General features: G+C 43.1%; 1 protein-coding gene across 1 annotated transcript; it reads right to left on the reverse strand.

The window, feature by feature from the left end:
* Window positions 1–865: 865 nt before the first annotated feature.
* Window positions 866–14,885, reverse strand: EMC7 (ER membrane protein complex subunit 7). The gene is made up of 5 exons (XM_065403588.1): window positions 14,650–14,885; window positions 13,509–13,628; window positions 7,548–7,686; window positions 4,724–4,804; window positions 866–2,238 (listed from the first exon to the last, which is right to left on the reverse strand). The coding sequence occupies exons 1-5, from the start codon at window positions 14,883–14,885 to the stop codon at window positions 2,086–2,088; spliced, it is 729 nt and encodes a 242-aa protein (XP_065259660.1). The 3' UTR covers window positions 866–2,085.
* Between the last annotated feature and the right edge of the window lie 421 nt (window positions 14,886–15,306).

Genomic DNA, 15,306 nt, shown 5'->3' on the forward strand with positions numbered 1-15,306 from the left:
TGCCTGTCTCTGAGAAGGTGGAAGTGGCGTGGGCCAAGGGATGTGCTGGCGGCCACTTCCTGCAGCCCCCATTGGCCTGGAACGGCAAACCGCCACCAGTGGGAGCTGTGATCAGCCAAACCTGCGGCTGCTGCAGGTAAACAAACCGGGCCGACCCGCCAGCGGATTTCCCTGATGGGCCGCGTGCCAAAGGTTGCCGATCCCTGATGTAGGTCAAAATATACAGAGTGAACAAGTATTTATTAGTTTCTAGCTTTTATGTTTCCTAGCTATAAAGGTCTACCATAATAAGATAATTGATGTTTTCACGTTATGCTGCCTTGCAACTGCTTAAGTTTCAAGTTTATTAAAATCTAACTTTAATGTGTGTGTGGACAGATGGAAAAAGAGTGAACCTAATGTTTAATCACCCCTCTTATTCCAAGTACAGTTGAAAAGAGTGATTTTCAGTTACATAATACTTTAAGCCTCAGTGTGGCTATGTTATAACACCCGTCAAGGTATATAGTATGGTGCTGTACTGGTAAGTCTTGTTATAAAACATTTATTGGCCTAGCAATTTGGAAAATGGTTATTAAAGCTCAGAAAAGATACATTTTAGATACCAAACAACCATAACCATTGTATATGGATCCTACTGCTTATGACATTAGCAGGCAATGAGAAACAAATGAATTATAAAAGCAACTGAAATAAGCAACTGAAACTGATATTTTAAGAATAGCTACATTGTTGAGCTCTTTCATTAAATTAAAATATTTGGGACATGACATAAGTCCCTGCAAATGTTTGCTTCACCCTGAAACAATTATTCCTTATAAAGCTTAAAAATGAATTACAGCTAGAGCCACTAATGGAAGTAAGCAAGTGTTCCAATAATTTTAATTCTACAAAATGTTTGTAGAGTGGAGAATAGTCAACTGTTTACAGCATCTGAATTTAAATCACCTTTAAAATTTGCTTAACACTGAGCAGCTTGAGAAGATTCTCTTCATTCATATCAAATGAATGAGGGATTCTAGAACAGCCTAGCAAGTCAGGATGAAGAAGAGTAGAGTGTTGCCAATAAACGACCACATGCAGTTCCATTTACCTTGTAATGCAATCGTGTTCTATTATGGAGTTTGATATAAACAGTTTTAAAAGTTGATGCAAGTGGGAGTCAACCTAGCTACTTGTAAAATTATTTGCCCTGTGTTTGGCTTCAAGTCTGCCTCCTAGACAAACTAGTAGCAAATACAGTCAGAGAACTGGTAAGAATCAAGTATGTTTCAAATATGTGGCATTCAGTGTGGTCAGTGTAAGCGGAAGGACCTGAGCTGCATTCCTCTTACTGTATGGCTATTGGAGATCCATAAGTAACTTGACGGAGGTCATGAGCAGTTTTGGAAAAGGATGCTTGCCTGCTCGTGTTGAAGTTTTGTAGCAGCTGCCAGATAAGTAAAATGAAATGGAAAAACCCATGAACTACTATTCCACTCAAACTAACCTTATTAAATAGGATTTTGGCAGCCAGCAAATGTACATACAAAATAAAGTAACTCAAATACATAGAATATTCAGTTCAAATACTTCTAGCTGGCAGAGCCAGTTCTTTCCTCGGTAAACGCAAATGACTCAATTTCATTAAAGGGAGAAACTTTATGCACTTGAGAACTGGATAGAAGAGAAGGACAGAAAAACATTAAGCTCATTTTTAAAAATAGAACTCTTTCTTTGAAACCAAAAGTTGTTGTTACATATAGTGAGATTTTGTCTAGGGATTAAAACTTATTCATTAATGTATAGCACATCATATAATTTAATTACTTTAATGTCATTTTCTACAGCGCAATATAGTTAATTCAGTATCATCAATATTGACCTTATACACATACAAGATTGAAGCCATGTCCTCCTCTGCTTACTGCCAAGTACAAAACAGCTTAAATAAGCTAAAAAGCTACATCACATACAACAGTTGTAGCAGATCAATTTTCATGTTGGATCAAGTTTACAGTAGTGGTGTTTTGAACTTGCAAGACCCATACAGATGATACCACACAAAAACAGTTGTGCAAACTCAGGCGCAGGAGGAAGAAACAACTACCTCCTTTTTCCAGCACCACTTTTCCCTGTTTTACTGCTCCCACTGCCAGACTTGCTGGAAGATTTTGAAGAGAAAAGTCTTGTCATGAATTCAGAGACATCGGGCAGTTCATGGTTGGAATTTAGCATATTCATTGACTGCTCCATTTCCTGCACACAAAAATCAGACAATCTAAGTGTAAACTATTGACTATTTAAGGCTGTTTCTGTAACATCAGTTGAACAGGCACATTAAGCAGCTTTGCAATTTCCTCGATTGTGTTGCTATGCACTAGTTCTCTAGTGAGCACATCACTATAAAGATAATTTATTTGTGCAACCACAGCCAAACCCCAAACTACACAAAGAAACTTAAAAAAAAATAAAAAAAAATTCTAAAAGCACTCAGTATAGCCAAGGCAACCATGTCTCAAGTAGCCTTACAGGGCAGATAATTATATAAAAACTATCAATTTTTCAAAGCTAACTGTAGCTAAGATACACTGATCCTCTGCACAATACTATTTTGACTTGTCTTAAGATTTAAGCTCTTTAGATTTTAAGATCAATGTCCTCTTCTAGACTTTACATATTTTTAAGTTTTGCAGATTTGGCCCAAAGGTTTAGAAAGGTTTAGTATTTACTGCACATCCAGCAGAAATGTTTAGAATTTCTTACATAGCTACCAATTACTGAACAGCTAGTTTACAGCTCTGATCCACTGCCTTAATGTCTTCCTTTTCTATGTGCAGAAAAGGATCTTAATGTGAGGACATCTATCCATCTATGCTTACCATAGCTTTAGACAGTTTAGTATAAATATCCTTTCATTTTGAAAGACAAACAAGTTATCTTCTTTTAGAAAAGGAAATTACGTATTTTATTAATAAAAGTTAAATTACTTTTCCAAAGTTCTATAACTTTTTAGTTATATTTTTATTATACATGAGGGACAGGAAGGCAATGCCAACATTCAGAATTGTCTTATAATTCCAAGTATTTGTCAAGTAAGAACTAGCCAAAAGTTAACTGGGTAGCCTATTGATATTATAACTATCTTTAATACTTATACAAGAGCACAACTATTACCTCAGCTTTATATATTAGGTATCAATATGCTGATCACCCAAAGAAAACAAAACAAGCTGTTGAAGAGTGTAGTAAAAGCTCCTTTTTCATAAGTGAATGAGTTTTAGATTTATACTGCAGGGTTTAATACGTAGCCACCTAAGGCAATGTCATTTTCCATTTTAGTCTAGCTCTTAGATTTTAACTCTTTCCCATTCCTCCAAGATCATCTCAATGCCAATCAAGATTCTTTCAACTTTGATTTTTTTATTAACAAGCCAAATCACCCAGTTAACTAAAAGATGAGAGTAGCTTGTCTGTCCAGAGCAGTGGATGAGTGCATGCACTTCATAAAGAACAACAGTTGTTTTTGTTGTTGTTGCTGTTTTGGCTTTTTTCTAAAACAGCCTCTAGGATTTAACCCACTTCAACAGCATTTCATAGGTAGTTGGTCTACTTTCAAGTTTTAGCTTCTATCAAAGTTAAACCAGAGGCATTAAACACCTTCTGATTTTTGCTTTTAATAGGTATCACTTTAAAGAGGGCTGGACACCTGCAAAGTACTACTAAAGACAGTGGTTTCTGAGAAAGAGGAGTTGGAACCAACTGAATCCCAAAAGAAGTAGCCACCCAAAGACAGACAATGAACATTTCTAGATAGTAGAAAAGATTTAGTAAACACCTTGAATCTCCATTTTGTCCTAGCTTTCCGCTATTTGGCATTTTGCATGGTAAAAGGACAATAAATTAGGATCATTTAAAAATAAATGGCTACATTAAGGCTCCATAACACCACTGTGACACCAGGAGTAGTTAATAGCCCAGTAAACCATACATTTTTGGTGGTGGCACAGGAGGGGAAGAGAACACTAAGTCTTATGCCTCACAACACACCTAGAGGAGTCCATAAATAGTATACAAAAGTAAGCCCTGTTGGGTCTTCAATGCTTCATTTTAACAGTAAAGAGTAAAAATTAGGAGATTTTCAAGAGAACTAGGTGGAGAGAGATTAGGGCATTAATTGCTTTTTGCAGACAGTCTGGAAAATATCAGACCATAATACAATTCATAGCGGTACATAATTAAATTAAACTCTGTGTTCTGACCCAAGTGCAGGCTTATAGAACTGATACCAGAATCCAATAATGATATTTGCAACTCAGGCCTCGTCTACACTACTGGGGTAAGTCGACCTACGTTACGCTACTCCAGCTACATGAATATCGTAGCTGGAGTCAACGTAGCTTGGGTTGACTTATTGCGGAGTCTACACCATGCTGCGTCAATGGGAGATGCTCTCCCGTCTTATTTGACCGGAGAGTGCTCTGCGGTCGATTTTGCAAGTCTTCACTAGACCTGCTAAATCAATGCTCGCTGCATTGATCGCAGCTGCATTGATCTTTGGTAAGTGTAGACATGGCCTCAGTTTTCACTGAATGAAGACAGCTGCCTATTAGTGCGTCCCATAAGGCAACTTTCAGTTTGTACTGTGTTTCTTTTTTGTAACTTAATATCTCATCACCATTGTTTGCTACAAATTTGGAATCCACTAATGTTTTTGATATCCACTCGTAATGAGCATACTTACCCGTCTCATGTCAGGATCACTGGTGTTGACAACTTTAGGCAGCAATACAAATATCAGTAATGGAAGAACCATCATCATAACCTAAACAAAAGAGAAATTCAAAGAACATTTCCTTAGTTTGAGTCATTGCTCAAAATATTTTAAGAAAGACTTCAGTAAGCAGGAAGACATCTGACATTGAACACCTGAGAGTGAAGATTCAGTCTTAGTTGGAAATCCATATTCCAAAACTACTGAAGATTTGGCTCAGTAATCTAGTAGTTCTATAAGGGGCCAAGTAGGAGAGTTCAGTTTAAATTCTGGAGTTGGTGATTCATTGGCAAAGAATGAAATGTTTCAAATGGAATATTGTTAAAGCCTTCAACCCTGATTGCTACAATAAAGCAATGTACTCTAGGAGCGTGGAGGGCAACAAAAACCATCATGAATTTTAAAGGCAACTGACCATGGGGAAGTTCCAGTGGATATAGCCCAGGGATTGGCAACCTTTGGCATGCGACTCGCCAGGGTAAGCACCCTGGCGGGCCGGGCCGGTTTGTTTACCTGCCGCATCCGCAGGTTTGGCCGATCGCGGCTCCCACCCCTCAGCCCGCGCCGCTTCCCGCAGCCCCCAGTGGGAGCCGCGATCGGCCGAACCTGCGTACGCAACAAGTAAACAAACCGGCCCAGCCCGCCAGGGTGCTTACCCTGGCGAGCCGTGTGCCAAAGGTTGCCAATCCCTGATATAGCCTGAAGGGATGGGTGTGTGGGGAAGAGGAGGCTCAATAGATGACAGTTTTTTTTGTAAAGGGCAAAAACTGAAATGAAACTATAGTTTTTTCCCCAAAATTCTATCAGATTAATCTTTCAGATACCCTTGAGCAGGAAGCCCAAGAGACGGATGTATGTCAACTCGGATCCTACCTACACCTTTTTTGGGGTGTGTGCACATTTGGCGTGAAGTTTTTAACGTAAGTGAAAAGTTGGCTAATAAACGGACTGTAGTTGGGAGACTGTAAAAAGGTAAGAAATAAACAAATAAGAGAGAAACATGTCAATTTTTAAAACTCATCACCTCCTAGAAAAGGGGTCATTAGGATCTGTGACCTGTTCCATGGTAGAGAAACCCAACAAAATGGAGTTTCAGGGAATCACAGCTCATTCCCATCAGCAGTTCTGTAGCAAATAAAAGACTTCATTTTCCTGAAAAGTTATTTCAGTGTTTTAGGATAGTCACAGAATCGGATGTACTGATATGTACACTGCCACATTACAGTCACTAGGGAGGTACATAACTAAGGATTCTCAGCAGAACTGCAAAGAATTTAAATAAACTTTAGACAGCAAGGTTAGAGTGCATGCCAAGTATATCAAAATGGTTGAGCTCTGAGATTCTTTAGAGACTGAATTTAAAAGAAAAGTGGATTCCTGAAACACTGGAAGCACATCTTTTGCCCAATTCTGTTTGTCATAATTCAGAAAGAACTCTGCCTATGAAAAGATCTGCAGGCCTAAAACTAATCCAGACAGTACTAATTAGCTTAAATTTAAATCTACAGTCAACATCCCTTGAGGAGCAAAAGCAGCAACATGTGTGTGATGGTGGGTGTGTCTTGTATTTCCCTTAGTACCCCCGTATTCTGCTGAAGCATGGGAACCCTCTGGGACATTAAAAATATCTAAAAGGATTTTGGTTGGGATTTGTCCTTTTTCCTGCTAGACTAATGATGATTAACCTAGGATATAACACAATACCCTAAAGATTTATTTATACATAGACACACTATACATATATAGTGTCTTGTTTTGAAACTTGAAGACACTGTTTAGTCACCAAATTAGTTGTACAAAATTTAATATTGCAGTTACATGTGCTTTGCAATGGATGCAGATACTTAAGCTATGGGTTTTCCCATCTTAGACTATTCCAAGTCTTAATTCTTTTAAAACTCTATTAAGCATCCTGAGCATAGTGCACATACACAGCTTTGTTTATATTTGGGACTAACATTAAGAGGAGTAGTGTGCATTTTGGTTCTTCTGATTTGAAGACTGTTTAAAAAACAAGGCTATCAAATTAAAATAATCACATTTACAACTATAACATTGTCCAAGACAAGAAAAGATTAGTACCTAGAGAGCCATAGCATTCCTTTAACCTATTTTAATACAAAAATGAATGATTCAGTGTTTAGGATGCATCATATTTTCATATATTTGCCTATGATCTCCCCCTAGATTGTGATTTTGTTCTCTGCATGTTAGATTTTAATATGTTCTCATATTCTAATTTAAAAAAATGTAAAGAAAAGAAATAATGCTTTCATGATTTGAACTGGGAAAACAGCAGACCGCTTGATACAACAGGAGATTAATATTTTACTGTGAAAACTCATCATCTGTATTGGTTGTTTGCAATTACAGTTATGCTTAATGCTGCAATGCCTGCTCTTATTAATGAAAAAAGCAGCAAAAGAATCTTGCTGCTGGCTGAGAAGGTGACACTTGAAGTCAATGTTGCATCACCACCCCACTGGCTTTATCCAATTACCAGTAATAAGCATTTTTCAACAACCATAAGCCTGCAATTGCTGTTCGGCTGGTGTAACCATTCATCTCTAGAGATGCCTCTTTTCCTATCAACAATATATCTGAAAACAAGTTTGTTTTACTGAGATTTGAAAACTGATTATGTATTTTCTCTATTTCCACAAGTACCAAGAAATTTTTTTTTCTTTGCTTGGCGTTCCAACTGCAATGGATGGATGCTACCCTAAATCCACTCTTAAAAAGCTTTAAGGTAAAATCAGAAGCAAATAGATTTGTGTGCTGCATCTATACATACCATAGGGTTCATTAGAAAGTCTGTCCATCCCCAAGACTCTCTCTTTATGAAGTAAGAAGGGGGTCCAGAAGATTTCATCTGAAGCGGGTATGGCAGCCTGACTACTTCTGACGTTTTGATGTAATTCACATATCTTGCTCTAGTGAAAAAATAAGTATTTTTAAAGCATTTTTAAAACCCTCCCATCTAACTTGACAAATCCTTATTTAATATTCCCTCTAGTCAAAGCTTGTTACAAGACCACAAACTTAACAAGCTGCTACATGAAAGTGTGAACCACAGAAGACATTTGTCCAGATGTTATTCTTTAAGCAATACCCATCATCCCATCTACAAATAATATCCCCTCTAATCAATTATGGTAAAATGTAAAATTTAAAGTAGGCAGGTAAGAGGGGGGGAAAAAAAGATCAGAAACAGTAGAACCATTTGTTGGAAAGTGATTGATGAAGAACTATTTGTGTTAACATATTAGTGCTGGTCAGAAAAAATTAGTCAGCTAACTTTATCATGAGACAATTTGATTAATGCTTCAGAAAAAATTCAGCTCTGATTCCAAGGGCTTCTTCAATACAGTTATGGAGATCTCAGTAACCAGCTAACTGGTAAACTTGGCTTGTTAAGTATAACTGGAAGAACACATTCTTCTGGGTACTCATCATAATCAGGTCAAATATGGATTACGTTAACAATTTCTGAAGTGTTTGCTTAACCCCCCCATGCTGGGAAACAAGTACATTACATTTACCAAAGCTCATTTTCAAGTCTGGCATTCGACAGGAACAAATATTGGAACAATCTAATTCAGTGATACTCAGACCTCAGCGGTTCAGGAGCCAAATTAGCAATCAACATTACCCAAAAGAGCCACAGTAGGGTGAATTCATTGTTTAAATATAAAATGTATAGTACTATAGTAAATGAAACTGTATGACAGGGGAAATATTTATATTTTATCATATGTATTTTATTCTCACGGCAAAATGATTGACCAAGTATTATTTTACCAACTACAACTGATTAACAACATAATAAAAGCATCCTGATTGGTTAATAATTAAATCACACAGTGTTTTAATATCATGTAATGCAAAGAGCTACAGGAGACACATTAAAAGAGCCACTTGCGCCCGAGCCTCTGTCTGAGTACCACAGATTCTAATTACGTCTAACAAACAAATAGCCCCACCTCAACTCGGGATTCCTTTTTTAAAATACTTTAAATTTTTAAAAGTAAAATATGTCATGGTTGTTAATAGGATGAGACATCTAATGAGATTGTAGGTTTAAGTTTTCAAAGTTTGGTAACAAAATCTTGAACTATTATGGGGCGTTATTCCAATAAGACAGACAACATTATGAGATAAGTAATTGAATGCAAAGACTCAGTTAATGCAATATTCAATTTGAAATGTTAATCTTTCAGAACCAGAAAAATAAGCATTTCAGTTCCCATAGGCACCTTTATTCCGCCTCTTGTGCTTATCACTTATAACAGGATTTTCCATCGTATGATCACTTAACACGTGAAGTTAAAGATGCTACATATGCATATAAATAAAGAAAAAGTGCAATTTAAACACGTTTATTTCATCTTACTAGTTCAAATAAATCCCTCTTATTGGACAGGATAGCTATTTCTTTGTACTATTTGCTGAATAGTGTACAATAATGTACAGCTGTGTATTAGGCTATGTCTACACTACACAGTTTTTAGTGACACAACTGTGCCGCTAAAAGGTGCGCAGCGTAGCCGCTGTTTGTCGGCAGGAGCAAGCTGTTCACACCGGCGCTTGTCATCAACAAAACTTTTGTCTTTTGGGGGGTTGTTTTTTCAACACCTCTGAACAAAAGTTTTATCTTTCACTTGCCAGTGTGTACTAAGACACCCTACTGCAGGGGTGGCCAACCTGTGGTTCCGAAGCCACATGCGGCTCTTCAGAAGTTAATATGTGGCTCCTTGTATAGGCACCGACTCCGGGGCTGGAGCTACACGCACCAACTTTCCAATGTGCTGGGGGGGTGCTCACTGCTCAAGCCCTGGCTCTGCCATGGGCCCTTCCCCCACTCCACCCCTTCCCGCCCGATCCCCATAGCCTGCCGTGCCCTCACTCTTCCCCCTCCCCCCCAGAGCCTCCTGCATGCCACGAAACAGCTGATCAAAACAGCTGATCGAAAGGTACGGTAGGGAGGGGAAGGCGCTGATCAGCGGGGCTGCTGGTGGGTGGGAGGCGCTGGGAGTGGGGAAGCTGATGAGGGGCTGCTGACGTACACCTCTACCCCGTAGAACGCGACCCAATATAACACGAATTCGGATATAATGCGGTAAAGCAACGGGGAGCCCCGGGCCCTTTAAAGCGCCACCTGAGCCCCGCTGCTTTACCACATTATATCCGAATTCGTGTGGAGCCCCATGCCCTTTAAATCACCACCCGAGCCCGGGCCAGAGGCTCCAGCCGCTGCAGGGAGCCCCGGGCCCTTTAAATCCCCGCCCGAGCCCCGCTGCCAGAGCTCCGGCGGTGATTTAAAGGGACCGGGGCTCCCCACAGCAGCTGGAGCCCCGGGCCCTTTAAATCCCCGCCGGGGCTCCGGCAGCCGGGCTCGGGCTGTGATTTAAAGGGTCAGAGGCTCCAGCCGCTGCGGGGAGCCCCGGGCCCTTTAAATCCCCACCTGAGCCCCGCTGCCAGAGCTCCGGTGGTGATTTAAAGGGCCCGGGCTCCCTGGGGAAGCCGGTCCAGTCCGGCACGCCGCATGGGCCCGAACCGGATATAACGCGGTCTCACCTATAAGGCGGTGAGATTTTCTGGCTCCCGAGGACCGTGTTATATCGGGGTAGAGGTGTATTACTGTGGCTCTTTGGCAATGTACATTGGTAAATTCTGGCTCCTTCTCAGGCTGGCCACCCCCGCCTTACTGTAATGCACACAAACAAAGGACACAGCTAAAGTTGCTGTGGATGAGGCAAGCACAGACAAACAGTACAGGGATCTGTGCCATGGTCTAGTAAAAGCACTTCAGAATTTAGGAACAAGTATGGCCCTTCATTCTCCATACTAACAAGGCAACGTGCTCCACTCCTGGAATAAGGATGTGCATTTACTTTAGGCTGACTAAAGGAGAATGAACAAAATATCACAGAGAGATTCCAGGGATAGAGAGACGGAGACCATCTTCCTGACTCAGACAGAAAGTAACCAAGCAAGAGAAAGGGGATACAGACTAAAAATGGAAAGAAAAGAATCTCAGGAGACCTCTGAAAGCCTCTCAAAAAAGAAAGGAGGTAGAGGTTTTAGGGGCAGATTTTCTTTCACGTTGCCTGCTATCAACCCAATAAATTATTGAAGTGGTGAAAGGAAACAAAACTCTCCCAAATCTTTTCCATTCACTCATGTTAAAGTTAAATAGGGAGGGAAAAAAACAAAAACAAAATAAAGTTAAGCCTTTGAAGCTAAATTTCCATCTATAAATAACTTTTGAAAAAAAGAGAAACAATTGAAACCTAGGGTCCTGTGGCACCTTTAAGACTAACAGAAGTATTGGGAGCATAAGCTTTCGTGGGTAAGAACCTCACTTCTTCAGATGCAAGTAATGGAAATCTCCAGAGGCAGGTATAAATCAGTGTGGAGATAACGAGGTTAGTTCAATCAGGGAGGGTGAGGTGCTCTGCTAGCAGTAGAGGTGTGAACACCAAGGGAGGAGAAACTGCTTCTGTAGTTGGATAGCCATTCACAGTCTTTGTTTAATCCTGATCTGATGGTGTCAAATTTGCAAATGAACTGGAGCTCAGCAGTTTCTCTTTGGAGTCTGGTCCTGAAGTTTTTTTGCTGTAAGATGGCTACCTTAACATCTGCTATTGTGTGGCCAGGGAGGTTAAAGTGTTCTCCTACAGGTTTTTGTATATTGCCATTCCTGATATCTGACTTGTGTCCATTTATCCTCTTGCGTAGTGACTGTCCAGTTTGGCCAATGTACATAGCAGAGGGGCATTGCTGGCACATGATGGCATATATAACATTGGTGGACGTGCAGGTGAATGAGCCGGTGATGTTGTAGCTGATCTGGTTAGGTCCTGTGATAGTGCTGCTGGTGTAGATATGTGGGCAGAGTTGGCATCGAGGTTTGTTGCATGGGTTGGTTCCTGAGTTAGAGTTGTTATGGTGCGGTGCGTGGTTGCTGGTGAGAATATGCTTAAGGTTGGCAGGTTGTCTGTGGGCGAGGACAGGCCTGCCTCCCAAGGTCTGTGAAAGTGAGGGGTCATTGTCCAGGATGGGTTGTAGATCACTGATGATGCGTTGGAGAGGTTTAAGCTGAGGGCTGTAGGTGATGGCCAGTGGAGTTCTGTTGGTTTCTTTTTTGGGCCTGTCTTGTAGCAGGAGGCTTCTGGGTACACGTCTGGCTCTGTTGATTTGTTCCTTTATTTCCTTGTGTGGGTATCGTAGTTTTGAGAATGCTTGGTGAAGATCTTGTAGGTGTTGGTCTCTGTCTGAGGGGTTGGAGCAGATGCGGTTGTACCTCAGTGCTTGGCTGTAAACGATGGATCGTGTGGTGTGTCCGGGGTGGAAGCTGGAGGCATGAAGGTAGGCATAGCGGTCGGTGGGTTTTCGGTATAGGGTGGTGTTAACGTGGCCATTGCTTATTTGTACTGTGGTGTCCAGGAAGTGGACCTCCCGTGTAGATTGGTCCAGGCTGAGGTTGATGGTGGGGTGGAAGCTGTTGAAATCATGGTGGAATTCTTCCAGGGTCTCCTTCCCATGGGTCCAGATGATGAAGATGTCATCAATGTAGCGTAGGTAGAGAAGGGGCGTGAGTGGACGAGAGCTGAGGAAGCGTTGTTCCAGGTCAGCCATAAAGATGTTGGCATATTGTGGGAACAAATCAACAGAGCCAGACGTGTACCCAGAAGCCTCCTGCTACAAGACAGGCCCAAAAAAGAAACCAACAGAACTCCACTGGCCATCACCTACAGCCCTCAGCTTAAACCTCTCCAACGCATCATCAGTGATCTACAACCCATCCTGGACAATGACCCCTCACTTTCACAGACCTTGGGAGGCAGGCCTGTCCTCGCCCACAGACAACCTGCCAACCTTAAGCATATTCTCACCAGCAACCACGCACCGCACCATAACAACTCTAACTCAGGAACCAACCCATGCAACAAACCTCGATGCCAACTCTGCCCACATATCTACACCAGCAGCACTATCACAGGACCTAACCAGATCAGCTACAACATCACCGGCTCATTCACCTGCACGTCCACCAATGTTATATATGCCATCATGTGCCAGCAATGCCCCTCTGCTATGTACATTGGCCAAACTGGACAGTCACTACGCAAGAGGATAAATGGACACAAGTCAGATATCAGGAATGGCAATATACAAAAACCTGTAGGAGAACACTTTAACCTCCCTGGCCACACAATAGCAGATGTTAAGGTAGCCATCTTACAGCAAAAAAACTTCAGGACCAGACTCCAAAGAGAAACTGCTGAGCTCCAGTTCATTTGCAAATTTGACACCATCAGATCAGGATTAAACAAAGACTGTGAATGGCTATCCAACTACAGAAGCAGTTTCTCCTCCCTTGGTGTTCACACCTCTACTGCTAGCAGAGCACCTCACCCTCCCTGATTGAACTAACCTCGTTATCTCCACACTGATTTATACCTGCCTCTGGAGATTTCCATTACTTGCATCTGAAGAAGTGAGGTTCTTACCCACGAAAGCTTATGCTCCCAATACTTCTGTTAGTCTTAAAGGTGCCACAGGACCCTCTGTTGCTTTTTACAGATTCAGACTAACACGGCTACCCCTCTGATAATTGAAACCTAAGGTCTAAAATGGAAGTACCAACCCTGTCCTAACTACAGTGAGTTCGAGCAACACTAATACTGCACTATCAGCCATATTAAATTGGTTTAAATGGATCGATGCAGAAATAATCTGAAGGGCTCACCTCATTTTGCCTTTTGAAGTTATGTCCACTCGAACTGGTTCAAACCTATAAGCTGGGGATATAACTTCTACTACGTAAGATCCAGAAGGTATATCATGAACCACAAAACTTCCATCTGTCCTGAGGAAAGAAAATAAAGATTCATCACGCTTCAATATACAAGAGACTATTACAACTGACTGTTTTTTAACAAGTGGTGTCACCTGATCATTGTCATTCAGGGACATTAAGGAGCAGACTATACATTTCAATAGATATTATGCAACAGAGGGTCCTGTGGCACCTTTAAGACTTAGTCTTAAAGGTGCCACAGGACCCTCTGTTGCTTTTTACAGATTCAGACTAACACGGCTACCCCTCTGATAATAGATATTATAAGAGTTTAGGAAAAAAAGTAATGATGGAATCACTGATGACATCACAATCAGGTTGACAGAAATAAATTGGTGGAAGCTTTGCAACTGTCACCAGCTACTTGTACTACCCTGTTTTTGATAGCTACATTACAACATCTGTGGAACAACAGAAGGCAGCTCCCTTTGTCCTTTGCCTGCACAGCCTATCTGACTTCGTGGGGCACTGGGAAGGCTGGACAAGTGAGAAATGTGGTCTCGCTCTGCCCATAATTCGGGGGGGGGGGAGGGGGAGAAGAGAGATTAAGAATACCAGCCAGCCAACGCTCATGACGAACCCTACACCATCAACCCGGGGGGGGGGGTAGGGGGGGAGTATGACTTGAATGAGGGGCGCAGCCACGGGCCAGGCCGCCAAAGCATCAACAGGACCAGCCGGGAGGGCGGCTCGGCAGGGCACGCTCAGCCTCCGGAGGCCGGCCAAGTGTAAGGCCGTGCGGAGGTGTGAGGCGACCCGTGCCGGGGAGGGGTGTTTGCGGCAAGAGCCCGGCGAGCGTCAGCCCAGCCCCTGCTCCCCAGATCGCCCCCTCCCCGCGAAGGGGTGCGACGCCGCTGTGTGTGCGGGGAGCTCCCGCCAGTCACCCCCTGCCAGCCCAGGGAGAGGGCAGGAGAGACCACGGGAGGGGCGATCAGCCAGGCGGGGACTAACGGCCCTGCTGACCCCGGCAAGCGGCGGCAGCGCACCCCCGGCCCGGCCCGGCCTCTCCCTGAGCCCCTCCGCCGCTCACTTGAGGAAGCCGACGTGCTCCTCCCCGTCCACCAGCACCCGGGCTGCCGCGATCCAGTCCTGCGGCTTCACCCCGGGCACCACCGCCCGGCCCTCGATTTTAAACCGCTCCCCGGGGCCCGGCCCGCCAGGAGACTCCCCCGCCCCGGCCGGCTCTGAGCCCCACGAGCCGCCGGGCAGCACCGACGCCACCAGCAACAGCAGCACCGAGTGGACCGGGCCCGGCCAGGCCGCCATCGCAACAGCCGCCGCTCCCGGTAGTAACGAGGGCGGAGCTAGAGCAAGTGGGAGCGCAACGGCCACCTCTCTCAGCGCATGCACCGAACAGTGCAATGGAGTTCAACGCATACGCAAAAGAGTGCGGAGGGGGAAGAGGGCGGCCGCGCAGAGCATGCGCAGACAAAAGGACAGCCGATTAACCGGCTGCCGGAGACTGAAACTCACAGCGCATGCGCCAGAGGAACGCCGTTGAGAACGAAGCGAGCCTGCGAGTCACGTGGCGGAGGATAGGGGTGAAACGATTGGCCGTGATGGTTACCGAGGCGGAAGTGTTGACGTTGCTGTGCTGGCATGAGGTGGGTTTGTGGTGGGTGGTGTTCCTGTATCAGATATGGATTGTCGCAGAGCGTGGACGTGACCCTACTTGTGTCGTCATCAG

Source organism: Emys orbicularis, chromosome 4, assembly GCF_028017835.1.
Source record: "Emys orbicularis isolate rEmyOrb1 chromosome 4, rEmyOrb1.hap1, whole genome shotgun sequence".
Classification (NCBI taxonomy): Eukaryota; Metazoa; Chordata; order Testudines; family Emydidae; genus Emys; species Emys orbicularis.